Below are 27,579 nucleotides of genomic sequence, written 5' to 3'. Positions count from 1 at the left end.
CAGGACAACAGAGCATGAGCAGGGCTTGCTGTTCCAAGCACCTGCAAGCTTTGGCACATACACACTGCTGCCAAGTCAGCATCAGAGACAGAGAGACACTGGACCCACAGCATAGATTTACTGTGAACACACATTGTCACAACACAGCATAGAGATCTTTGGGCACAGCTTCACAAAAACAGAGATCCTAGCTACAGACAGACACGCAGACTTGTCCATAAATACAGGAGGAGTGGGAAGCACAGCCCTGGCCAGCACTCAGGATGCGGCAGGGACACCCGTATCAATCTTGCCCTCAGGCTTGTGCTCACAAGGCATTTACATAAATATCCATTAAATACTTTTCATTTTATATAATAAAGATTTCTCCTTATTGGTTTCTAATAATCCTGAATTATCAAAATAGCAGTTTCTTTAATCCCTGTCACCAAGACCTCAGAGCTGTACCCTGCCTGATCCTTGGGGATGAGAAAAAAACAACTGTGTGTGTCTTCCCTGCACACCTCTCTCAGGCTGGATCCCCAGGCTCCTGCCTGCCCCAGCTCAGCAGGGAAACATCCAAGGCCACGCCAAAGGGATGTTTCCTTGCAAGTGGCAGTCAAACCTGATACCCTCACTACCCTTCTTTTCCACACTCATTCAGAATGCTTTCTGCTTAAGCTAGTTTTCCTACCATGGACTCTCTGGACCTGGTTTTGGTGGCCAGCAGTGGGAATTGAGAGAGGAAGAAGGAAGAAACAGAGAGGAGGTTGGTGGTTGTGATGGATCTGATTAATTTGGGCCCAGAATGCCTTTCTCTGAAGGATGTGGGCCAAAAGGTCAGGAGGATCTGTCCTCTTTGGACTTACCACCCTAAAAGCCTTGGCTTTACCAGTCCTCTAATGCTGCTGTCCCAGTGAGCACAAAGCCCTTGGGACACCAGTGCAGCACCATGTCCCTGATCCATGAAGGTGCCATGCCAGTACCAAGACTGCATTGTTGTTCATTTAACGAGGCAAACATTCTTGCTGAATGGTAAAGAGCTGGCTTGTGGAGGAGCAAAGCAGTCTCTTCCACACCACAGAGTCCTGTGGCCCTGGGACGTGGCTTCTTCTCTGCTAAGCACTGCCAGCTGCGGGAGGTGCCATGCAGGAAGTCAGGCTGCTTTCAGGCTTAGAAGTGCTTGCAGTGTGCTGTCCAGTAAGCCACTAAATCTGCTGATCCTTCTGACACAGCAGCTGCAGTTCCTCCACATTCTTCTCAGGAGGCAGTGGCTGCACCTGGCACAGGTGACCAGAGAAAAGCTGGTCCGACAGAGCACTGTCCCCCAGCAGCTCCTTGCCTGTATGCTCTGGGTCCAACACCTCTCCCAGCAGCTCCTCTTCAGAGGGCACCAGGATCTCCTTGGACAGCCCAGACTGATCCAGGCCAGTCATTCCCCTGACAGACCCCTCACCTGACCTTGCTGTCTCCCCAGAGAGGTTTCCTATGTTACTTGGCTCTAAAATTTCCCCAGATGATTTTTCTTCATCCCGCTCCCCCATGCTCTTCTCTTCTGGGTTAGCATCCTCCCCTGCCAGCTCCTTCTTGCACAGCTCCAGAATCCTGCCTGGCTCTGGGCCCTTATTCCAGATCAGGGTCTCTGGGGCACTTGGCTCTGCTACTGGCAGCCCAGACACACCCTCCTGCACGTCAAGCCCTCTGCGTGGAGCTTGACTCTCTTCCTGCTCAGGGGACTGGCTAGTCAGCTGCTCCTCACTTTTGGGGGGGCTGATGGAAAGTTTCTCAGTGAAGCTGAAACGAGCAGAGTTGTCCACAGAAGTTGGGGAGGATGGGCCTGCACTGGAGACGGTACTGGAGGGGCCACTGCTGTCTGCAAAGAGGAAGAAAAATCTTAAAACATGAAGCTGGTGTTTTCCCACCCGAACTGTCACAGTCCCACAGTTCTGCAACCAAGAGGTGAGGGCTGTCTATACCCCTTGTGACCTGTCAGGGGCTTGCAGCTGGTCTTGGACATTTCTGACAGTTCAGCTGATGAAAACCCAATCACACAGAGTACAATTCTACCTTTTAATCCAGTGCTATGCTGGCATACAGCCAAGAGTGGACTCTGTTGTCACAGCACAAAATGTGAAGTGTGATGTTTCGCTTCAAAATGCAAACCAATTTATTTCATTCCCTTACTATGATGGAACAATCCCAGCTTCTGTTTGCTCCTCCTGGTTCCTGACACACACAGTCCCTGAGTGTTGAGTGAGAGTCAACACTAGAGAAAGAAATATTAATTCTCTACTAATGCTTGTTCTTGCCTTATATTGCACAATAAGCAAAATTAGAGCAATACCTAGATTGCATCTAATCCAATAAAGGAGGAGAACGAAACAACTGTTTTCAGGCAGACTGGTTTCCTGACCTTGCTGACTTCCCAGACCTCCCTCCCTGCCCACTGCATTTGCCCTGACCGAGCGTGGAGCACACTCACACCAGGGGGGTTTATCCGAACGCTGGCGCAGCGGCAAGGACGATGATGACAGGATTCGCTGGGACATGAAGGGGTCTCCTGGGATCTGGCTCCCAATCATTGAATCAAACAAAGCTTCAAGCAAAAAAATACACAGATCAGTGAGATTCCAAACAGACATAAAGGAATGGCTCATAGCCAGCAGTCACAAGCAGGTGCTCTGGGAAGAGCTAAAGACCAGTGCCAATTCAGAGCCATGTCTGCCCATCAGCTCCTGGAAATGTGAGGCTAAGATTTCCAGAGCTGGAGTCGGTGTCCTCATCACTGTACTCATCAGCTATAGACAGACCTGACTGATTACTTGTCACGTAAGTGGCCTAGGATGGCTCTGAGCTGGGTCCCATGGCTCATTCCTGGGCTTGAACACTCTGGGACATGCTGTAGGGACTGCACTTATCTGCAGCCCTGTCAGGCTGATCTGTCCCAAGAACGTAAGAGAGCAGGAGTGCTCCTTGCCCTGCCAGAGACAAGCCCAGCTGAGCAGTACCTGCGGTGGACTGGACGTGCGACTCGCTGCAGCTGCGGCACACGGCTGTCAGGAACTCGTTGACCTGCCGCAAAGAGAGGGAGTTGTGCAGGGTCTCCAGGGGATAGATGGTGGGAACCATGGAGCAGCCTTCAAAACCTGAAAAGAGACCCAAACAGAAAATGAATAGAGGAAACAGCAGGGAAAATCCATGCAGGAGCACTCATGGCTGAAGGAGCTGGGCACTCTGGGAATCAAACAACAGGCACACTCAGGCCTCAGGTCATCTTTTCTAACCCAACAAAATCACCATGAAGCAATCCCATGCAGTAACAAATCTGAAAGCAAGCTCCTGGGTACACATGGAGGGGAGAGGAGGAAAAGTATCTGGCAGCTGCCATTTTTGCTGCTGAGCCTGGGACACTTAAAATACACAGCCATGACGGAGAACTTGGCACAGAGCTTGGCACAGTGCCCCCTCTAACAGAAGCCAAACAGAATGGAAGTGCTGCCAACACAATTTCCATCAAAGAGGTCCCACGGCTGGTGACCCCCTGCCTGGCACAGCCCCCCTCCCTGCAGCAGGGAGCACACACTGCAGCAGCCACAAGGAGCCACAGAAACTCCCTGTCACAGCAGCCCCCCGTGCACCCCGCCAGGCTGTGTCCAAAGGAAGGGCTGGGTAATGAATTATTTGTCCCCTTAACTAGAGTTCACTGCCAGCAAACCCAGAATGAGCATAAATAGGCATCTCAGCATGTAACAGACACTTTCTCAGAGCTAAGCAGCAGCACCACCATTCAGAATAAATCCTTTGCTGCTCAAGCCAGCAGAGTATCATAGCAAAACATCTTCCTCTTCATCCCAGCTTCCTGTAAATGCCTTGTGGAACCACGCCAACCTGAACTGTCAGAGGAGCAAGGAAGAAACAGATGAGTCCGTGGGTATATGGAATGAGGCTGCCCCCTGCTCTGCACCTCTCAAGTTTAATGGCCTCTCAACTCCTCAGGGTTGGGCTTCCCATCCTGTGACCCCCCAGTCTCCTCCAAGGACCTCAAAAAGACTCTGGAAAGAAACTGTGTTTGTTTCTACAGAGAAGGAAAAATACTTTGAAATGCAAAAAGTAGAAGAGTTCTTGATGCAATCTGTGGCAGGATGTCTGCCCAGCACACCAACAGGATAAAACTGACCCCTGCAGCTTGGCAGCACCTCAGGAGAAGCCCTGGAGCACCTGTTACAGTGTTCCAGTCACCTCCAGGACAGGCTCTGCTCCAATATCCTCACCGAACCCAGTTCTGCAAGAGGCAAGGAGCACGAGCCATGAAGGTGCTCGCTGCAATAAATAACAGCTGGTGGAGATAAAGAATCCTCCAGAGAGTTCACAATGTTACCTATGCCACAAAGGACCTACAAACGTAACTCAAGACAGAAAGGATAACAAATCCTCAGCTAGGATGAAGAAATACAAGACACAGGAAAAAGACCATATTCTTGTGTCTGTTGCTGAGAAGTCCTGAGAGTGGAAGTGCTGAGCAAAGAAGAATGTACGTCCTCTATTTTCTCAGGGGCCTCCTGGGACACAGAGCTAAAGGAAAAAGGTGAGGGCAAATCTGAAAATGGTCATGGGAGATAGTTGTGGAGCAGCCCAGTTTGAGGCTAATTTCACAACAGAATCTGGTTAAACTTAGCTCAGGTATCGGGGACGCCAAAGAAAAAAGGAAGTTTAAATATAAGATAGGGCAAAGCAACATTACAGGATACATTAGGGGCACCAATGGGGATCTGAGTGCTTGGGCTCCCCTCTAGTAAGATGAGGAAATCAAAGGTCCAGCAATAAAAGTAACATTAGACACTGACACCCAGCTGATGTGAAATCACATGCCTGGATCTCCAAAGTGCCAGGTGCCTGCTCGTGCAACTCTGCACAGCTGTGGCACTGCACCACTCTTGAGCAAGCAGAGTAAAATGGCCAAAGTTTCCTCTTTCAAGGTGGAGGAGTACTGTGTTCAAGGAATCCTTTTCATTTGTGTATGGGACCCCACTTCCCTGCACACCTCCCTAGACTGCTGAGCTGCTGGGGAAGAGGCCAACAGTGGCTCATGCCACCACAGCACAGCTAAGGCAGCAGCTACCACTACAGACCACAATCCCTACGTGTCTCCAGTGAGGGCTCCAACCACTGCTGCACCACACACAGTTAGCAAAGAACCAACACCTTTGGGAAAGGGCAAGAAAAATAAAATGTGGCAGCAAGCCACGGGAATCATCCTTGACAGTTACCCTGTCTCGACTGTGCAGCTACTGCTGATGCTCCCCCAAACTCTCTCCTGAGGCCTGAAGGGAAGGAGTCTGTGATGCAGGCAATTGCACAAAAAACTGGACAGAATTCCATCCATTTTGCACCAACATCCAACAGCAGCCCACAGAGGAAGTTCTGTGTGCCAGTGTTCTGCATGCCAGCTCTTCTGGAGTGAAAAAGCACTTGTCCAGTCTCAGCACAAACAAAAGCACTCACCAGGCTCCTCTCTGACATGCATCACCAATCCACCCCTATTTTCCTGGACGAACTCCAACATGCCACATGGATATTGTATATGAAGCACGTGTGACTGTCTAGCCACGTGCCCCAACATCAGTGACCCACAGCTCAGAACTGCTATGGACATCATCTGTCTCTTCCATATTCTCGTTTCCCCTTGAACTCAGTTAAGCTCCCAGCATCCCCAGGTACTGTGGTATGGAGCATGGAAAAAACCCACTTCTGCCCCAAGTGTCTCAACTCACTCCACTAGAAACCTTCTTGCTCCTGGATCTACATGAAACTGTGGATCGCCACTCCTTCCCTCAGGCCACTCAGACCACTATTACAAACATCCTTCCCAGATTTCTAATTTTGCAGATTTCTACCTTTTCCACCTTGTCTCAAGTGATGATGGTCAGATCAGAGCTCACTATTTCATATATAAGAGTTTGGGGCCGTTTCCCTTTGTAATTTAAATTCATTTACACTGGACATCACCGCTACTTTCCTGCTCATCATCACAGGACTGCTCTCTGCCCACAGCTGACCTTTGGCTTCAGTACCAGTGGGATTCATTACCAATATGAACTTACTTCACACGTTTCTTTTTCCCAGCTATGACCACACAGGTGCCCAGACATTCCTTCAGGGCTCCACTGTTGATCTTTCCAACTATGGATGCCAACTGCATATTTCTGACTCACTGATTCTATCTTCTAATTCATGTTTCCTTTGTGTGGATAGAAGTACAGTGGAAAGCCAAGAGAGGACAGAAGAATGCAGTTTTCACAAGGAAGAAACCTAGGCTGTCAACCATGTCTGCTCTGAGAAGAGCCTCAGCAGGAATCCCAAACACATCAAGGAACTGTGGGCCTGCTGATGGACTGGGAAAACAGCATGAACTTGATGGTGGATATTTGATTTGAAGCTGGGAGGGCTGCTGTGCTGGTAAGGAGTTAGGCAAGGAGCACCTAATGCCTTTGTTGGGGCAGGATGCACCTCCCAGCAGCCTGCTGTGTCCAAAGCACTGAGCTCATCTTCTCTCCCCATTCGAGCTCACAAACAGGGCCAAGACTTGCAGGAGGGAATGCTCAGCCCTGGCTCTGGAGCAGTCTGCTGTGATCCAGCATCTCTTCCCTTGACACAGTTCTGCTCCTCTTTAGCATTTGTTGCCAGGAGACCAAGGAATTGTCCTAATTACATGTGAAAAGCAACTAACTGTCTCCAAATCTGTCTGCTTGACAGAAAGGGCCATACCAAGGAAAAACAGACTTAAGAAAAATTCTCATCTTCCAGGCTCTGAAAATGCTTGGTCCTGCTGCTTCACTACATGGAAGGCTGCACTGTCTGTGCCCTTTCCACCTGTGGGTCTGAATGGAAAAGGGGGTCCATGCATCACACCACACAGCTCAGCAAGCCACATGCTCCGAGCAGCTCCTCTGGTGCAAGAAAACCTCAGCAGCCAGCCCCAGCTCGCTGCCTCCTTCAGGGAGCAGCAATCTTTCTGCCTGTGCGAGAAGCACCAAGGCCTCCATGCACCAGACTTCCCGTCTGTGACAGAGGCTGAAAAACACCAGAGAAACAGCAGCAAGCTTTGCTTTATAACATCTGGATTCAATGCTGAAGTTGCCTACCTCTTCCCACCAGAGACAGGACACACTGAGAGGCCCTATGAGGCAGGAAAGATGCCATGCAGTGCAGCCACACAGAAGCTCAGCTCTACCCTGTCTTAACTCCGTCTCTCGAAATACAGCACACCCACAAGCACTCACTTCCCCAAAATTTCCCAGCAAGTTCACTCAGCTTGTGACCAGCTGCAGCACCTCCTTAATCTCTCCCTATACTCTCACTACTCACTTTGGTTCCTCCATTACTAAGGGGACACTCTGTGGCAGCTCACCAAGACCTGCACAGAGCATCCTGCCAGCAGGGCATCTCATCGATAGCAGCTCAGCACCTACCCTGAAGGGAGCTTAAGGGCTCACCCTGGCTAAAGGAAGGAGGCAACAAACAATTGCCAAAGATGGAAAGAGCAGTTACAGCCACATGGGGAGCAGAGGCTCCGTGTGGAAAGGCTCCTGCCTAAGGCTCCGAAACTGCTGGTACAACAGCCCACACAGCTTGCTGCAGCAGCAGCCCAGAGACCTTTATGATTTGGTGAGGGAAACACTTTCCTTTCTCAGAAGCAAAGCATTCTTTGCACTCTCAAGCAGACAGTGGTCCCTGCTCAGCTACAAGAGCACGGGACAGAGGCAGCTGCAGCGTGCAGTACCGTAAAGACACTCCAAGTCATCCTGCCCTGAGATCAGCCAGCTCCTGAAGAGGCGCAGGTGGTAGGAGCACTGCTGCAGGTGATGGGCTAGGGTGGCATCCAAGGAGATGGTCCGGCTCGTGGCACAGTCAGAGGAAAAACGGCGTAGCAACTGGGCAACGTGCTGGTGCTCCAACACATCTGGAGGAAAGGGGCCATAGAGAGTGAGAGGGGAGGGGCAGGTACAGCTGGGGGACAGAGAAACTGTGGAGATGTGGGGATGGAGCTGCCAGCACCAGGACCACTGGGTGAGAAGGACACACGCCACACATTAAGCCCAATCCCTCCCACAGCGAGCAGGTCAGGAATGCCCTTGAGAGTTATGTTCCCCCAGTGACACCAGGGCAGACCAGACTCCCACCCAGCCCAGGCTTCGCTCAGCTGCAGCACAGGGCACCGCCTGAGCTGCGAGGGCTCGTCTTTGTAAAGGAAAGCCTGACAAGTGAATAAATTTCAGGACACATTCCAAGTCCAATGCAGTTCAGGTTTGGCTAGATAAAAGAATCAGGCTCAGGGCCAGACTTGTCCTTCTGCAGCTCAGATGAGAAATCCAACAGTGCCAAGACTGCCAACAGTGTTTGAGTCCTGCATCCAAGCACAGCCAGACACATCAGCACGGGGAGAGAGCAAATGGCCCAGCATCAAATGAGCAGAGGCTGTGCAAGGGACTTCGGGGACAGCAGGGTCTGACCGAGAGCAAAGTGCTGACAGTGCAGAAGAGCAGAGGGAGCACAGAAGCACTGACTTTCCCTGTCTTTGAGAACAGCCCTGTGCAATCTTCTGTGATATCCTTGCATGGCAAACAAGATATCAGCATGCAGGCATGTCTTCTCCCTATACACAGCCTCAGGACTCGCATCACCTGTCCAAGACTTGTGCGACCAGGGCATAAACCATCTGGCCTGATGCTGTGCTTGACCACTACTCTGGTTCACCCACTCCATTTCACCACACAGAAACAAAATCCAGACTCAGAGATGGGAACACTTTTTGCATTCAGTTTTTTTTAAGTGGTTCATGGGGTTAACATCCCTCCTGCTCAAAGAAGTGCCATTCCTAGGCCAAATATCCCTGACTTTGAGCTCTCACCTGCTGGACCCCTGTCTTTGTTTTCTTGATTAAGAAGCACTTTGCCATCAGAAATACTAATTGAGGTTTTGGGAGAAACATGGTTGTATTTGGCGCAGGTGCAACTGCTTTACAGCATGCCCTACAAAAGGCTGGAGCTTGGTACAACCTTTGCAGGAAAGATAGAACAACACACCCTGCTGACATACACCATGTGAGCTCCAATGCTGTCCAGACACACAGACAAACCAAGCAGCTGACCACTCTGGGAAAACCAAAGCCAAGCAGACACAGAGAATAGGCTCTCCAGATATTTGAAGCAGTAAAGCCACAGTGACCTGTCCTTTCCCATTTCGTCCTTCCCAAAACTTTCATTTTCAGAACAGTCTTCTGAATTTCATTCATCTTCCAGATTACACCAAGCAGGATGTCTTCATATTCACAAGCTGCCTTGATCACATCAGGCAGAAATACTTGGTAGTGCTCAGTGATCTCCTTTGGTTCCAACTTGTCTCAGCAGCAGGAGCCATGCAAGAGGAGGGGTGCTGTGAAACCTCTTTAAAAGTATCTGTGCAAGCGCTGGAGAGTAAACACTGGTTCAAGGCACCTGCTACAACAGAGCCAATGGCCTATAACCTCACAGATTCACACTTTGGTTGTCAGGCAAGTAGCAACATGGAGCAGAGGTACTGAATTAGCAGAAGCTCTGTCTGACATCTGTCACCAAACCTTTCCAGAGATACAGGCAGGATGGGATGAAGCAGGTGATGCCACCCCAGGCAGCATGATGCCCATCCCCTCCCCCCAAGCCAGCACCATCCACCAACAGCAGACGAGTTCTGAAGAGACACAATCCACAGAGTAACATCTGCAGAAAAGGTGAGCCTACCTGTGCCAACATCACCATGCTTGGAGGAACCACAGGACCAGCCTAACAGAGAGGTTTCACAAGAGGAGGCCATAAGGCTACCAGTACTCCTGACACGATACACCAGGTGCACTTCCTTCTTTCCCACCATACACTAGGCCCTTCCAGGTGACACACAGCTGTCCTCATGTTATTCTTGTTTTCATTTTGCAAATCTGCAGTGTAGAAACTGAGGACCTAAGCTGCTGATGCTTCATGATACGGACTGGGCATCAGCCCCCAGCCCAGCGGTATTTTCCCCCTGATCCCCACCCTCCCAACAAGGAGCACGACAAAAAGCCTCAATGTCACCACAGAGTTAAAGGCTGCTTTAGCAGCACACTCACAGAGCCATGGCTTCTGCCTCTTCCCCTGGGACAAAAACACCTCAGGGGAGAACAGAGGCACCACTGAGCAGTAACAGGGTACGAGTGAGCACATTAGTCACAAGGAGACAATGGAGGAAGGTGAAGCATGTTTAGACACCAGATACACAAACACAAAAAAACCACAAGAAGGCTGAGAGGAGAACGTGTGCAGAGAAAACTGAACGTGAGCATGGGGTTAAAAGTGTGAGGGAACATCAAATCCAGAAAGCAAACATACCATTAGTCGGATGCTTTGCAAACGACACAGAAAATCGTTTTACGGCTGGCATAGACAAGAGCTCTGAGGAAATAAAAACAGATCATCTCAGTTAACAGCCTGCTTCAAAGGATCCCCCGACCTTCAAACACTTGATTACACTTTCAGGCTCACCTTCCTGACCCCCACAACAGCGGCTCCCACTGGCACTGCTGTGGCATCCGACACTCTGCCTGTGGGTCTGACTGAACCATTCTGCACCTGCCCAGCCCTTGCACCGCCCTGCCAGGGTCTCCCCGACACTACACACTCAGCCACACTCTCAGTGACCCTCAGTCAGCAGCTCACACCCTCCCACCACACCAGGCTCAGTCCAGTGCAGAAAGCAGCCAGGCCATGCTCACAGCCACCAGAGCACACGTCCCAGCAAGCAGCAGCACCACAGGAGGACTGTTCTCAGGATTCACCTCTGCCCAAGGAAAACAAACACTGTTCTGCAGAGGGTCTAAGGAGTTCCAGCAAAGGTACAGCTCAAAACAACCTCTTAATGCAAGCTATACAGAGCTATTTATGAACTTAAAGGTAAATCATCTGAGTAGGGAAGAAGGAAAAGACCCATGAAGACATGCCTCTACAGTTCTCTACTCAAAACATTTCAGTACAGGGGAAGCTTTGGGATACACCTGTCAGAGTGGTCCTCAGGCTTCTCCTGGCCATGCCCCAGGCCAGGCCAAGCTCTCCCATACAAACCACATATCAGAACGACCGTGCAAGGACAGACACTGTGCATCTAATAGGGTGCAAACAGACAGGCTTTAAAGGACATGTATTAGGCTCCACATGCACACACACACCAAAAAAAAAAAAAAAATACGGCTGGAAACTTTGCTCTTTTCCCCACAGTGGAATTCCTCAGCTATAATGAAAAAGAATGGCCTGGATCAGACCATCTATATGTGGGATTTGATGGGAGACCCCAGACAATCATACCTTTGGCTGTTACTGGGGATCTTTCAGGTAATAGTAGAAAATCCTTAAATTTCTCTTTCATGTTCACGCTTCCATTCTCCCTAGTGCACAGGGTGTGTATGCCTGTCCCCTTCATCAGTGCACCAATGCATGCTCCATACTCCCAATGTGCTCCTACAGCTACATGAAGCTGCTTGGCCAAATAATGGATCTCAAAACCAACTCTCACTGGAACTTCCTCCTCTAGTGTACCAGCCCTAAAAATTGTTTTTCTTTCTTTAAACTCAGCAAAAAGCATGACCATCTTCCCTACACATGCAATCCCTTGGAAGTGTCTAAGACCTGGAGCTGCAGTCAGCTGGTGACCATCTCCAGCTGACCCACACCACCCCTTGCCCTGAGGGCACAACAACTGAAATGGCACTGACCCAGTTTACTGGATCCCTGGCTTCAGGCAAGCCAACCTGTAATCACAACCACCCATGGACCTTCCCTCAGCTTGAGGTTCAGAAAACTTTCTGCTGAAGTGTTCCTTAGCCCTCCATCAGCTCCAAGCATAAAAGACTTCAGAAATAAGGGCTCTTGGAACTTCCCTGGAAAAAGGCAAGTTAAAATTGGTGAAGTGCTATATGCCACACACTGCACCTTGAAGCATCACAGCCATGAAAAACTACCAAAGAGTTCGCAAATGTGCTGCTTTTCAATGTCATTAGTCTAAAAGAGTGTGGAACAGGTCTTAAAACAAATGTTCTCCAAGAGCCTGCTGTAGCTGCAGTGCCACTGATTGCAACCACGTGTAGTGATGTTTGGATTCAACTCCATTGTTCAGCACTGCAGTAGTGCCCATTTAAGTGGAAACATGCAGATCAAGGGCTCGTTTCACATTCCAAACTACTTTCCCCAGAAGCTAAATGTCCTTCTGCTTTCTCCTTGTTTTCCCAAGCCCCTGACACCTTCCCTCCAAATGCCCTTACTGCAGCAAGGCACTGACAGCACAGGGCCTCAGGACATGCCAAGGAACATGAAAACAGAAGTATAACATCAAGATTTATAATTCTGAGCTGTGTTAGACACATGCTAGTCAACTAAGTCTGCATTTTAGGTACTTGAGGGTACAACTGCATCTCAGCACACAGAGACCTCGTCACTGAATTTAGGCTTAGCAGGAGTCCATGGCCTCAAATGCCTGCAGCCTGCTGCAGGCATGTTCTGCTACACAGCCTACAGAGGCAGGCAGCCCAGCACCAGGACTGGGCAGGTCTGTTTCACGCCCAGCTGGGCACACAGCAGTCTCTGATGCTTTTCCCTGAGAATCAGTGCTGCCTTGGGCTCCCACTCCTTGCAGAATCAGGAAAGAACAGACGCCAGGGCCTTTGCTGGCATTTTCAGAGGCTGCCCTGTGACTCGCACCCTGGTTTTGTACCAAACACCATCAGCTTATTCTGCAACCCGTGAGTAGCCAGTACTTGCTGCCTGGGGCAGCTCAGACTGGCACACTGGGGTTGAGAACACTCCCATCTCACCCTCCCTGCCACCATCATTCACAGCCCACTGTGTGGCTCGGAGTGCCCTGAGGAGGTGAGAACCAGCTCGGCTTCCTCTTCTACAAGAAAAGCAGCACAGGCAGCCAGTGTACATAGTGGCACCTACAGAGTTCCAACAGGGCTGAGAATTGGACAACATCTTTCCATCCTGATTTGCTAGGCCATTTTCCTTGCCTCAAAACTGGACAAAAATCCAGATGAACCAAACTCCTGTCTTTCCCAAACTACTCCCTTAATCCTCTTCCCACTTTGAAATCCAGCAATGTTAATGTTCCTTACAATCCCAATAAGAAAGGCACTCAGATTCTGCCTTGAGTAAAATACCAAAACGAAAAGGCATCCAAGACAGACAACCTTACATCCATCCATTCAAATGCTGAGAAACCTTAGGTGGATTTCCATCCTTGTCAGAGTATGCTGTGCAGACCCTGCCCACGGAGCTCCTCAAATCAGTGCCCCAACAAATGGTATGTGAATCAGTACTGAAGAGTTTGAGTGAGTGTCTTTCCTATCAGGACCACAGGGGACACCTGCACTTGTGCATTACACCCTCCAGCTATTCCAGGACAGCTCAGTCTGTCCCTGTGCCCCAACTTCCTTGCAAATAACAACCCTCTGCTGCTCCCTGAACATTGCACCAAGTGTTCCAGGCAGGTCAGGCTGCAGCACCTGCACCCATGGGCATAGGGCGTTTCTAAGCTTGGCCCCAATGCCTTCACCAGCCTGTCTTGCTGACCTTCCTGGCAGTTTTTGCACAGCTGCACAGAAACCAGACTTTCCAGTACTTCATCTGCAGTACTTCATCCAAGCAACTCACCTACCTCAGGCATATTGCCTCCTGAGAGCTACCTCAGACTCTGCCACGTGCTCAGCCTCTCTCTAGTGCCCATCTTATCCATGCCCAAGCATATAATTCTGTCTTTGGGATGGCTCCACCTTCCACGGGGCAAGGATTACTGCCCCAAAAAGAGCTTCATTTTAGCATCAGCAAGATGATTAAGGTAAGCAAGATGATGTGATCTGCTGGATTTCCCTTCCAGGACAAACTGATTTAATATCTGGACCAATAAATTCCCCTTCACAGCAGCCAAGTACTATTAAAACATCAGACCAAAATCAGACCCCAGCAATACCACAACACATCAGGAAAAAACTCCTCTCACAATGTCAGGTCCCTTCTGTCCTAGCAAGGATCATGATTTCCTGGGACACGGTAAAATTTGTCATTGTAGATGTGGTGAATACATACATTCAACTGTCTCTGTTTTCAGCAGTCCAAGCCTGTGCCACAGGCACATCTCGAGACACCAGTGTCCACAAAGTACCACCCTGCTGCCAGGGAACACACATACCGTCTTTGTATGTCAGGCTGCTGGCAAACTTTTTGCCATGGCTGCGTGCGTAGTCCTGGAGGTTGGGGGCACTGGAGGAGCCTCCCAGCACAGTGGTGCTAAACAGCCCGGTGCACTGTGACCCTGGAAAGGCAGGGAAGGTGTTAGTAACACATATCCACTGCATGCAACTACAGAAAAGCAGGGTTAGTCAAAGGATGAAGGATGAACTGGCCACTTCACAAGCAATTTCAGGAAAAAAACAGGATGCCTGGAAGCACAGGGAGGCCGTGTTCTCCATTCTAAATTCCACAGCACCTAATGCAGAGCAGGTAGCCCAAACCTCAGCACCAGGAAAGTTCCTAGCTCCATCCAGAGGTTTACTTCCATTTGGTTTTCTTGCCCTGACCTAGGGGAAACACCTTCACCCCTTTCAGTCAGCAAAGCTACACCCTGATGCCAGAACAGTCAGGATGCCAAACCACTGATGTTCATGTCACGGAGGTTCATTGCTCTGCTCTTCTGCCCCTTCTCTTTGGAAAGCTCCTTTTTGTGCAGGACACTGAGGAGAGGAAAGAACTGTCTGATCTGGGGATCAACCAGTGTGGATTCATCTCCAGTCAAACAAGCAGAGAAAGCACTGTGACCAGAGGGCTTGTTCCCACAAGCTCATCCTTCACAGACATACTTTACTCACCATGTCTCACTGCTCCAGCACGGGAGCAAGGGGCCCAGGAAGAGCCTTGCAAAGCACCAGACGTGCACACAGCATGGAACTTTACCCACCCAGAGTCAAGGAACATGGCATGCAAGCCGGAGGGCAACCTCATTCCTGGGGCTTTGGCTTTGCTTCTCCAAGGCACAGTGCTCTAAAGACTGACTTGACTTCCTGTGATATTTAGTGAACACCAGGCATTTGAAAGAGGATTCTTTCAACTGACTGAGGAAAGCAACTGTGAATCGAGACAAAACCCTATTATGGGCCAGACACAGCCACTGATTGGCTGTAAATTCCCTGCAAACAGTCTTGCTGCTGCATTCTGTACTGACTGCTCAAACCAACACTACTCCTACATACAAAGGGCTTCCAGAAACAAGCAGATTGATCTGGTCTGCCACAGCAAAAAAACTGCAACACAGTGCAACTCTTACTGCTGTGAAAGAGAACCTGCCTACACTGGAAGCAGCTCTTGATTCTAAAATATGGCATCATAGCATGATTTAGGTTGGAAGGAGACTGAAGCTTCCTTCCCAAAAGCCCAGGAGGACCAACTCAGATCAGCTTGTTGGGTTTGTCCAATCAAGTTGTCAATACCTCCAAGAAAGTAAATTTCACAACCTATCTGTGGCCCTGCTCTAACATCTGGCACATTCACGGTGGGTGAAAAATTTGTTCCTCCTAGCTAATTGGAACTTCTTGTGCTGCAACTTGTGTTCATTGGTCCTCCACCAACCATCACAGGGCTTTGGAGACAGTCTGTCTCTGCTCCCTTTGCAACCTCCCATTTAGGTGGTGAAAGAGCATTAAGGTCTCCAGCTCCCACAAGTTCCAATCTGAACGAGTATGGCTCTTGGTTTCTCCTCCAATGCCGTGTGCTCCAGGCTTCCCACCCATTTCCATTGCCTCCCAGTGGGCTCACAATCCTGACACACACACCCTCCACACCCCAGGGAGCCCAGGGCAGGACAGCAGAGCTTCAGGCACTCATGAGAGGTGAACAGAAAGAAGCCAAACCCCTCAGCTGGACAGCTGCACTCCAGCTGATGCAGCCCAGCATGCCGTCAGCCTTCCCTGGTGTGAGGACACGTTGCTGCTTCACATCCACTCATTGCTCTTGGGGACCCCAGCTCTGCTTCTGCAAAGATCCTTAAGCCAGAGCTTCTTTGGAGAAAACAAAGAGATCCTGAGTATTAAAATGTTCTTGTATAAGCTCAGGCTGAGCTGAGAACATCTGCTCCTGGGGGGACCAAAAGGTCCTTGTAGCACTGAACTGCAGCTGCTCCCCCACTGTGACACTGCTGGTGGCTTTCCACAGCACAGACTAGCACATACCTACCCTTGGACATAAAAGAACTCTTGCCTGCAGGGTCACTGATACACAAACCTTAGAAAATTTCCTCCTAATGCCTTAAATTGATACAAAGTGCTGACTCAGCATGAACTGGAATCTGTTGGAATGAAAATGAAATTTTGTCATACATCAGACAGGATGATGCTCCTAATAGCTCTTCCATGGTTTAAAAACAAACAACAACAAAAACCACCCAACAGACACCTTTACTGGCAAACAAAAATGGAACATCAGCTATTTAGGACTGTATGTCTTGAGCAACCTAGTGCTGTTAATCATTAAGCTAAGGATACCCCAGTGTTTCTGCTCTCCTGCTGCAGACAGAGGCATTAAACCAGAAGAGAATTTACAAAGATGACTTTATGGACAACAGCAATTGTCTACAGTGAACTCCAGAAGACCATTGTACCCAAAGTATCCACACACACACACACACATCCCCTAGAGAACACAATGGCCATTTGGATTTAAATGTAGCAACACTTGCTAGAAATTACTGTACGTGCTGGATATTTACTGCATTTAATTGTCACACGTTCATTCAGTATGTCAGATGTTTAAAAATAGTCATTCTTGGTTTCCCTCTGGGAATCTCAGCACAGGGCTTCGGGCCGCTGGCAGTGCACCACCTCTACTGCTCAAACAGCCAGCAGTGAGTTTACTCCATTTTGAAGGGTTCCTGTAAGCAAAGGAAGGTACTGAAACATCCCTAGGCTTTTCAAGCTAGAAGCACATTCACTATGGCAAACAATCCACAGCAGTGCACTCGGCGCTGCCCAGAAAAACTGTCACACTCCAAAGCACAGACAAAGCAAGCTGCAGCCACCTATTTTCAAAGGAGGAATTTTAAATTACAGTAGAGGCACCATTTGGGAAGGCATTGCAGCAGGGCAGAGCTATTGCAAGAGCTCTCTCGTGCTCCCTGTTCCTGCATGCCTGCACATATGAGGTGACACCAGGACAGATATTCCATCTTCCAGAGATAATGACAGCCAGGCACTGACTGACAAGGTCAGGCAACAGGAGGTATGCTCAGCTTCAGAAAACTCAGAAACAGCAGGTAGTGCCTGAATGAACCCCCCTCATAACCCCCCCACAGCTGCTGAGACAAGTATTAAAGACAAAGTTCAAGCTTCCACAGTTCTGTATTATCTCTTAGAGAGAGAACACATTTCAAATCATAAAGGGGCAAGAAATTAGATTTCAAAAAAAACAAGCAGGAAAGGAATCAGGAAGATTCCTTGAAGAGCTTGACTTGTACAGGTAAAGGGGCATGGTCCTTCATAGCAGGCCTCAGGTGAAAAAAGAGGTCACAGAAACACAGATATCCTAATCACCAACAGTTGTGCAAGCTGGTGTGGTACAACAGGTCCTTCCTGCTCAATTCTTTTGTACCTGCAAGACTCTACAGAGGAGAACCATGGCTGGGCGAGAGGTCTATGTCACAGATCAGATCTATCAGCTCCTACTCAAGGTTTTGTCCCTGCAGAGCTTCACAGGTGGAAGAGTAACCAGCACAAGCTTCCTAGCAGGGCACATGAAGCAAGATTCTGAAATTAAACCTGCCAGGATCATATTTCAGATTTTGTTGCGAAGGAAAAGTAGCACTGTAGAAAGGTGTAGAAAAGCAGTGGTCTTCTCTATTGCCAAAACAGACATTGCTCTAAAACCTGGAAAAGGCTGTAGTCCAAGGGCTGTAATATCTGCTTTCCAGAGCCCAGGCCTTCTGGTAGTCACACATTCAAACCAGTTTGCAGTACCATTTGATGTACTCAGTAATTCTCCAGGCAGATGCATCTCCTTGACTACATGCCATTTCAGAAACTCCCATATTCATCCATATGGACTCACAAAACAGCCACAGGTTTCTTCAAGCCTAAGCATGGCAGTTTGTCACAGCTCACTGAATCTCACAGTGGCACTGGGAAAGCCAGAGATAAGTGAAATAACACATTCAAAATTTACCATGGCCAAGGACACTTTCCCTTTATGAAAATAATATACATCACCCATTCCTATTTAGATTTTTCCAGCTGGCTGGGCACCTCCTAGCTGTCAGACTCCAGGAATACCTTCTAGCCACTCAGAAGAAAATTCTCTTTCCTCGGTAAGAATTAGATTCCAAAGAAGCTGCTCATTCAAAAGTGGCAAAGAAATGAGCAGGCCTTTCAGAAGTCTTTTAGCTGCAGGTTGTCCATATAACAGATAGATGATTCAGAACTGCTGCAAGTCTGCAGCCATGCCACAATGCTAAGATGGTTTAAAGAAAAAGAAAGTGGGCATGACTTGGGCATTATCACCTCCTCTCTTCAAGACACAGGTTGCACAGCCAGCTCTGAAGCTCATGACAGCAATGACAGCTTTTCCAGTTTCAAAATAGATCTTGCTTTATCAGAAATATTTCAGGAAGAATTTCAACTGTTCAGACATAGTTTAGGTTAGGATGACATGGAATCAACAATCAAGGACAGAGACTGTCAAATGCCCTGAAATATTCTCTTCCACTGGCTCCCACAGGAAGAATGGCTGACCAAGGACTTCAGCTCGATTCGAGAGCTATCAAACATTCTGTATGTGACATATCTGTTCCATACAACAGATCTTTATGAAGCAAAGGTAGAAACGGAACAGTCTCACACGAAGAACAGCCTTGCATATAAACTGATCTTTTGTAGAACAGAAATCACACTACCTCTCACCTAAAATCATCTCTTCCTACTAAGCTGAGAAACCTAACAAATGATAGCAACAGAGAAGCAGAGGCAAGCCTGCAGGTAGGCAGTTTGCCCTATTGCTCCTGTACTGGAAAGGAGGAAAAGTCCATCTTGTGCTGCTAGCAGCTGAAGAAGTTTGTACACAAAAGGTACTAAGACAGTCTCTACAGTGGTCTCAACAGTAACACTGAGAGAAGACACGAAACACACAGAGGCATACAAGGAACTGAAGCCAGATGTGTATGTGGAGACACAGACTAATGCCCATGGAAATAGAGTTGCAAGCAAATAGGCTGGTTACAGGTCAGGTACAGTACCTAATCCACTTTGCTTCATCTCAGAAGACTGCCTGGAATAAGTGCTGAAGAGGCGATAACCTCCTGATTTAGAAGAAGATTCAGACAGCACCTGCAAAGACACAGTGTAAATAATCAGCACCATGCTCCAAGTTACTCACTGCTATCAAAGAATTTAAACATCAATTGAAGGTAAAGAAATGTATATCTCTTCCTTAAAATCACCATTTTCAAGAAGCACAAAGGTAGTCATATGCTAGGATTGTGATAATGAATGCTCAATTGTAATTTCAAGATTTTGTTGGATTGTGGAACAGTGGAAATCTGTAAAATATGACGGGACTCATGTAATGAGCATCTTTTTTCCCAAGACTCTTCCTGAGATCCCTGGGACATAGCCTTCATTCTTTAGCAGCAGGAAATCATATCCCCTTTAACTTAGTATGTGCCTACCACAAAGAGCCTCCGAGTGCTGCATGCAGAGCTGACATTGTGAGAAACATACAGCAATGGAAGACAGCTAACAAATACCTCAAACATTTACTCTGCTGTTTTCTGGTTCAGAAAACTGATGGCAAAAATGCCTGTGAAATCCCTCTGAAAGGAGGGACAATTCCAGAGTACTCTGAAGGTAACAGTCACCTGCTGACTGTGACACTGGCCTTGTGACACAGAACAGCCTGGAAAGAGAGATGTTAGAACAGTAAAATTAATTTTGTTACTTCACCAAATCAGTGAATGGGACAATTCTAAGCCCTGATAGCTTCAACATCCTGGATGAATCAATCCAGTGAGCAGGGACCCCTGATCAGCATGAGATCTTAGATGGGATGGAGGAATGTGAAACATGGAGCTGCCTTTGTGAAAGGCAAAGACTGGAGCCTAAAAAAAGGCAAGATGTCATCATAGCTAGGTGGTGAGGTTGCATGTAATCTCATACTGGCTACACCAGTGCCTCTATAGAGCATGTAATCCAAATAATGCTCGTGTTTCTCAAGCATTTCCTTACTTGCTCTTCTTCATCAGTTCCTCTGGCCTGTGTTCCTGTCCTTCCTCAATGAGGAAGAGTTTCAGAGGTCTGCCTTCCACAACATCCCTCTTTGCCTTCTGCAATCCTTTCCCAGAATCAACTCAGACTCCGGCATGTTAAAAGAAATGCCAGGAAACCAAAACCAAGCAAAAGGCCTTTGCAAGAACAAGGAAGGGCCCCAAGAGCATGGTTACCTCCATGGATCCCGTTTTCCGGCTCCTGACCAGCGGGGACCTTCGCTGGATGCTGACCGGCTCTGAGGGCTGCGGGGACTTCTGCCGAGCACGGTCTGCCTCATCGGTGCCCTTCTCACTCGACAGGTCCTCTAGGCTGCCTTGGTCTGCCTTCTTGTCCTCGTTCTGCCATAAGGAAACACCCCACTCATGTCTTCAGGCATGTGGCCTTTGCCCACGCTGCCCCCCAGCAGCTCCAGGTGGCATCTCCTGCTGTGCCAAGCTCAGGAGGCACTCACAGTCCCAGCAGCCACCCTGACGAACCCAAACGGGACACAGACACACCCTGCCAGGTCCCTGTGCACACCACCAGCAAGGAAGCTTCCACAGCAGAGCCAGACAGAGCAGGACAGTGCCCAAGTGTCCCCTGGGGCTGGCAGCTCCTGCCCAGGTGTCCGCTCACCTCTGCTGAGGCCGGCCGAAAGCCAAACCCCGTGGGTATGTTCCTGTCCTCCTCGCAGCCTTTGACACCAGGGCTGAAGTGCAGCTCCACGTGGAAACGCTCCTCTGAAGAGGGGTCCTGTGAACACATGTCACAGGGAATAGGTAAAGAACCAAACCCAGTCAATCCTACCATCAGCCCAGGCCAAGGTCCCACCCCGCTGTGCTGGCCAGCACACATCCCAGGCCCATCCTTTGGAGGAAAAGCAGGGCAACAAGCATGAACACAATGGCTCCAGGTTTGTCCCATCCAACAGGACAGCCCTGATCAGCACCCAGCTGAGGCATTCTGACTGTTGCTATTTTGAGACAACAGCCACAGAGGAGTATAACAGAATCAGGCTCTATTTATATATATATATATATATAAATATATATATATACACACACACACACACACACGCACCCCTAAACCCCAGCTCCTTCTGACCCACTCCTGCTGCAAACCCAGCATATGCCAGGACAGAGGAAGACTGGGTCCCCCCTGGACCTTCAGTCAGGCTGGTCCAAGATTTAAGCAACCATCTCTAATAATAATTTTTCATTAATCTTTTCTAAAGGAAGCCAGAGTTTCTACAGTATCTGGCACTAATGATATAAACCCATCTTGACTGACTGACACATCCACACCACTCGTGAGAGCTCTAGTCACATATTTTTTGACAAGCATCACTTCTAACATTAGAAGCTCACACCAGCTCTGTGAATAGAAGGCTCTAACTCTGTAAGGTGTGGGGTAAGGGGCTGCTCCCCTCACCACTACAACCTCCTGCAGCACAGACCCAAGTCACAAGGTCTGATGATCAGGACATGCAGTTTGGTGGCAAACCTACTTACAGCCAGCACCCTCAGCTCCCACATTCTAGCTGTTTATTAAATGATTCTGTTTACTTCCTGAAGATACCAGTTTACACTTCCCTAACTATATCAGCACACTTTCAGAATAAAAAATAGTTTATGAATGTGTAATTTCTGGATATTTTCTACATATATTTCAAAACCACAAATCAAATGTCACTCAATTTTATTTATTTTTTCTAACTGCTCATTTGCAATTAATACTTAAAAATAGCAAATAATTTTGCTCTAGGAAATGCTTTAAAATAGTCGGTGTTAATTACATAAGTTGGGTATTACTGCTCAGGGTATTACTGCTCTTTCTGCTTACATGTGACAGGCATTAACTGGGTCACTGCCTCCCATATAAAATAAAAACTAGCAGTTGTGTTAATGATCCATCCGTCTTTGTCCACAAGCAGCAAGAGCTCAAGTTACAGACTTCCACCTGAACTCATCTCTGAGGACTGTGCCCTGCAACGGGGCAGGAAGCATCGTATCCTACTGCTCTATCCCTCACCTTGTTGTTGTCCTCGTAGAGCATGATAACAATCTGGGTCATGTAGTTCAGCTCTGAGATAGCACTCAAATAGTCCATGGCTCTCTTCCACTGCTGGTCTTTGTTTTCCTGATATATACACACAAACAGTCGCATGGGATAAGCAACAGGAGACACCTTGCAGCATTCAGTGAAATGGACTGAGAGAGTTCCTCTCTCCACAAGGTAACATTGTTAGGACAAAAGCACCTTGCTTAACTTGCATAAAGAAATGACCTTGCAATGTGGTGGGGTGCTTGCAGTCAGGAGCATCTGCACAGAGGGATGCTACAGCTGCCCGAGCCACCCATGTGCAGATGTGACTTGCAAGCTGCTGTGCCCCACTGACTGGAGACAAGCAGAGCCCACAGCAGGTTCCCAAACACAGCCATTCTCAAACTACAGAATCGAGTACAAGGGATGAACCTGTGCTGAATAAGGGACCAAGTGAAATGCTGTTACCTGACGCTGAATGAAAAATGTGGAGACAGGCTGAAGCCCTGGGCTCTGCAGAGCAGGGCAGCCCACCCTTCACTGCCTCCCAGCACTGCCAGGAAAGGGGCACACCTGAAGGGCCACCCATGGTGCTGTGGAGGAAATCACCACGTTGACAGACATGAACTGAAACCACTATTACAAAGAACCCAGATGCAGCCCAATATCCCTGTGTTGGCAACACAGCATCCTTGGGCACGTGAGTCAGGGAAAATGGAGCATCTTGTTCAGTGAGTGATTTAGAGGCACTTTTCTGATCACTGTCTACAGGTATGCTAAGCTGCCACAGACACCAGAAATCATGCCTGTTAAGTAAGTCCAAACTCTCAAGGCATTTCAGACCATTCTTAAAAACGGGAAGGTAAATCAGAGAGCCTCTTTAAAGCAGAGCTTTTCTCAGGGTCTGCATACCAATTCATTCAGGAAGCAGGTGAAGAGAGAGCAAGTGAAGGGTGAGCTGGATGAATTAATCCCTAAAAATGTGTCATCTGCCTCTCTGGTAGAGAGCACATCCTGTGAATTTGCAACCTCAAGTTGCTTCCTCTGTAAAACTGATTTTATTGACTTAGAATTGATATAAAGACTATAAATACAGGACCAAGCTGTTAAAATAAAGGGTTGAAGGGAGCAGGAAGGAAGAAATTCACTCATCCCCATTGCCTCATACTACTCTTCTCCTAGACAAGTAAGTGGTCTGCTCACCTGAAACTAGCAAGACAGATCTTGGAAAAAACATGTGTCTGTGCAAGCAAGGGAGGCACTGAGGAAGAACAATCCCCCTACATGCCAGAAAGGCAGGAAGCTGCAGCATGCAAACACAGCAGAGATGGAGCTGGCCAGATGCCACTGATGCACAGCATTCGTGGCAGAGCTGGCTTAAGGGGCAACCTACAAACATACACTGTCTGCCTTGGAACAGGCTACTGGAAAAAAGTAGGGAGGCTTACTGTGTGAGCACTGCTGGGACACTTACATCCAGAAGCCCCCCGTAGCGGAAGATGCTGAGCAGGGAGTGCACGTGGCTCTCACTGGTGAAGTACAGCCGCGTGCGAACGTGGCGACCCGGGGACAGAACTCCTCTGGAGTACCTAAACCAAAATCAGCCCACAGTTACTCACCTGCCAATGAACTGCCGTCTATCACACGTCAGCATTTCTGTACACTTAATGGAATGGCACAACCCCACACTGAGAAATGTCAAAGGCAGCAGGACAGAACCAAACAATGAGAGTACTGGGCACAGGAGCAACAAATTTTGTGGAATCCTAATGGAGACACACAGTAGGTAGCTCATCTCTCTACACTGGCCCTGTGCAGGGAAATGCCTGCACAAGGCATCACCATCCAGCTACAATGGGTACAAGCCTTTGTGACCCTGTGCTTCTGGTATGCAATCTCAGCGCGCCTTCTCCATCTGCCTCCTAGTTCTGGGAGCACCAACATGCCTTCCTCCTGGAGGGTCCTTCGGGGTAGCTCAGTACCTCCTTCCACAACAGTACACTCTTCTGGCATGGGAACCACCCTTGCTCCACAGCTGCCCTCCCCACTGCCAGCAGCATGCAGCACAAGCCTTACAACGGATGTAGTTTGTTGACAGACTCATCTTCATGAGTTCTCTGTAGGTCCAGCTGGATCTTTTTAATGAGAGGAAGACAAAAGCCAATAGCAATCTCCAGTTTCTCCTCCTTATTAATCCCATATTCCTGCAGGAACAAAACAACAGGTACCCTGAGCCCTGGTTCTTTGCCACATCCTTATATAAAAGGCCACTTCCACAGCTCAGTCCGCAGCACCACTGGTTAAGCAAGGACAAGAAGAGAAACATCACTCAACACTTTTCACTCTTTTTTCCCCCACATATTGCAGGGGGTAACAGAGGACTGAGACTCCTCCAAGAACCTCAGCTATGTCTGGACATGACTCTCAGTATCCTTCAACAGCTGAGAGGTGCAAGGACCATGAACGAATCCCAGATCTCATGACATGCAAACTTACACCCTGAGCTAGCATGAGCATCAAAGCAAGAACTGCTATTGGCAAAGATAAAAACTGCAGTGCTACACTGGAAACAGCCAGACTGCACATCACCAGCAACACTGAAAAAGTTTAGACCACTTCTGCTCTACAGGGCAGCTGGACCTTGCTGGCAGAAACTCACCGCATATAAATTAAACTCAACCCATATAAATTAAACTCAACCCATATAAATTTAACTTTGTCAGAAGCAACTCAACATTGGAAAATGAACAAGTCCTAGTTTGACAAGAGTAACAAACTTGTCAGAACACAGAAATCTCCCTTCACTTCCATAATTCCACATGTGGAGAGGATGGAATGTTGCTGTAGCACACACACACAGCTTGGAGCTGTGCTGTGATGCGCTACAGCAAACATGGAAAAGCTGCTGCATCAGCTGCTCATTACTCTGACCCTGCCAGAATCCTTAACCAGAAGCACAGCCTGCCACATTTCAAGTCATAAATGGTTTTGGCCTTATACAAACACTGGGACAGATCTGAGAAACACCCTACTGAGATAGGCTGTCTTGGCAGTTAATGTGCAAGAGAATCGAGACAAAACACAAAGGCAAAGGCTCAGAAATTGGTGCCACAGGCATTGTCATACAGGCTGTACCTGGGGTATGATCACATCTGCCAGGGCTTTGGAGAGCTTGAAGAGTTCAGTTGTGCCTTCCAGTTTCAGTGCACAGTTGTGCTGTACATCATACTTGATGCAGTCATATATATCAGGGATCTTGCTGATGTCATAGCGCCCATTCTTCATGCGGAAATCTCGCTCCAGCTTACTCCAGCGCTGCAGCATCAGTTCCAAAGTCTCGCTGTGGTACAGCTGCAGGTCTAAAAAGCAGAAAGCAGCAAACAACATTCACATCCTAGAACCCTGGTTATTGCTGCAGAGATTTCAAGTGGCAGCTGTGACTGACTTCTCCCAGCATGAAAGGGCTCCAATTCTTGTGTCACCCACAGGAATCCTAGTTTGGAAAAGCCACTGGAACTGTTGTAGGAGTTTTGACCTGCAGCAACAGGCTACTTCTGAAATGCTTGAGAAAAGTGAAACCATTTGCCTAGTTGCTTAGGTCTGCCATAGATGCACATATAATTTCCTTTACATTACAGCTCTCTTTAACAGTAATTGAAAGTGGAGCCCTCCACATCAATAGCACATATAGAATTACACTTTACAGTTTCTTTGCTACAGACAACCATAAACCCTAGTGGTGTTTGGGAGCTCAGAAGATGAACAATAAATTAATCTCTTCCAGAACCTTTCCAGTTCTGTTGCTCACCTGCAGATTTTGGATCTTCCAGACGTTTTCGTATCTGGGAGGTGAGATTCTCAATCAGGGTGAACACCTGGTTACAGACCTCAACTGGGTTCTGGATAAAGGTCATGGAGTTGAGCAGAGAAGCACTGCCTGTAGGTGCTAGCTGAAAGAAGATTCCAGCAGACATTAGTTAGTCTTCACAAATGGGGAATGCAGAATGTCTGTCTTTTGCAGCCATACTGCTTTCTGACTTGGGACAAAAGCTGTGCTCCCAGCTGAGCACAGTAAGCTGGCCTATTCCTAGGAGTAGTCAGGCATGTCTTAAAATCTTCCTCAGGATCAAACTCAGAGGGAGCAAACAACTGCTCCTATCAGACTGGACCTCCCTCCACCTCCAATATCCACTCTTGTCTTATTTTGCTTCTGTGCTTGAGCAAAAGGGCTTCATTTTAAGTAGTTCTTTGAGATAATAAATATGCTCCTTAAAGGATTTCAGTCCAGTAATCACATTTCAGAGCCTGGGAAAAACAGTATTTTGGGGACTTGCTGGAGAAGCAGCAATAGTGCTTTCACTGGTTGCTGTGCTGGATGCAGCCCATGCTCTCTACTCTGCAGCTATCAGAACCTGACAGGACACAACAATTTGTAACCAAAAGGTCTGTTCACATGTGCATGGAGCACAGATCTAGAATCCAGTGAGGCACACTCCCTGCCCACAGCAACTGGGATTGATCTGAGCAGCATGAAGGAGCTCTTTTAGCATACTCACAAGAACAAAATGAACTGGGAATTCTGAAGGGAGAAAAAGGCACCATGATCAGTCTTGAAGGGGACAGCAGAGCAACACTGAGGACTGTCACTCCAAGAAGGGCAAGGGTTATTAACCTGCACCCTTCCAAATATATCCTGTCATTTTGACCAGAACTATCTCAAACTAACCAAACCACTGCTCACATACCACACACTTCACATCAAACCACTGCAGCAATGTTATTCTCCTTTCAGATGCAGGAAGCAATGAAGCCACACTGGTGCTATACCTTTTCATAATCCTCTTCACAGAACTCAGCATCCTTCTGCATGATTTCATGCAGTCGAGCCTTCACTCTGTGCTGACAGCTGCTAAGGGAATCACTGTCACTGTCCAGCAGACCATTCATGTTGGCACTTTTCACCATCTGCACCAGGATGGGGGTCAGCTCTCCTTCCAGGGCCAGCAGACCCTAAAGCCACACCACACAGGACAAGATTTCAGGTCTGTGCAACCCAAGCAACAAAAGTTCTGGTAGTTTCATGGCCAGAACTCAGGCAACTTAAGCAAAATCTCAACTGTCCTTGAAGGGCAGTTTTACAGCAACATCCCCTCCAGTCAGAGATGACTCTGGCATGGTTCTAGAGCTGTTCAAGCAAAGGACAGCTCTGCCTGCAGCAGCCC

General features: G+C 48.3%; 1 protein-coding gene across 10 annotated transcripts in view; it reads right to left on the bottom strand.

Annotated features, from left to right (window-relative positions):
• Positions 1–94: 94 nt before the first annotated feature.
• The window catches only part of PPIP5K1 (diphosphoinositol pentakisphosphate kinase 1), a 43,227-nt gene continuing 15,742 nt past the window's right edge, over positions 95–27,579 (bottom strand). For 4 of the 10 annotated variants that reach the window (XM_059858870.1, XM_059858869.1, XM_059858872.1 and 1 more), the window contains exons 18-33: positions 27,185–27,367; positions 26,166–26,307; positions 25,493–25,716; positions 24,434–24,561; positions 23,832–23,946; positions 22,346–22,453; positions 20,951–21,067; positions 20,509–20,673; positions 19,306–19,396; positions 14,224–14,346; positions 10,380–10,442; positions 9,756–9,797; positions 7,760–7,939; positions 2,988–3,125; positions 2,462–2,575; positions 95–1,852 (exon numbers count right to left, since the gene is read on the bottom strand). In XM_059858870.1, the coding sequence (XP_059714853.1) occupies positions 1,188–1,852; positions 2,462–2,575; positions 2,988–3,125; positions 7,760–7,939; positions 9,756–9,797; positions 10,380–10,442; positions 14,224–14,346; positions 19,306–19,396; positions 20,509–20,673; positions 20,951–21,067; positions 22,346–22,453; positions 23,832–23,946; positions 24,434–24,561; positions 25,493–25,716; positions 26,166–26,307; positions 27,185–27,367 (2,598 nt within the window). In that variant the 3' untranslated portion in view covers positions 95–1,187. The remainder of the gene's footprint in view (positions 1,853–2,461; positions 2,576–2,987; positions 3,126–7,759; positions 7,940–9,755; positions 9,798–10,379; positions 10,443–14,223; positions 14,347–19,305; positions 19,397–20,508; positions 20,674–20,950; positions 21,068–22,345; positions 22,454–23,831; positions 23,947–24,433; positions 24,562–25,492; positions 25,717–26,165; positions 26,308–27,184; positions 27,368–27,579) is intronic. The other 6 variants (XM_059858878.1, XM_059858874.1, XM_059858873.1 and 3 more) reach the window with 5 other exon arrangements.

The sequence above is a fragment of the Haemorhous mexicanus genome, chromosome 13 (genome assembly GCF_027477595.1).
Source record: "Haemorhous mexicanus isolate bHaeMex1 chromosome 13, bHaeMex1.pri, whole genome shotgun sequence".
Lineage (NCBI taxonomy): Eukaryota > Metazoa > Chordata > Aves > Passeriformes > Fringillidae > Haemorhous > Haemorhous mexicanus.
Note: the sequence above shows the minus strand (reverse complement) of the source record. Positions and strands in the feature narration are given on the sequence as shown.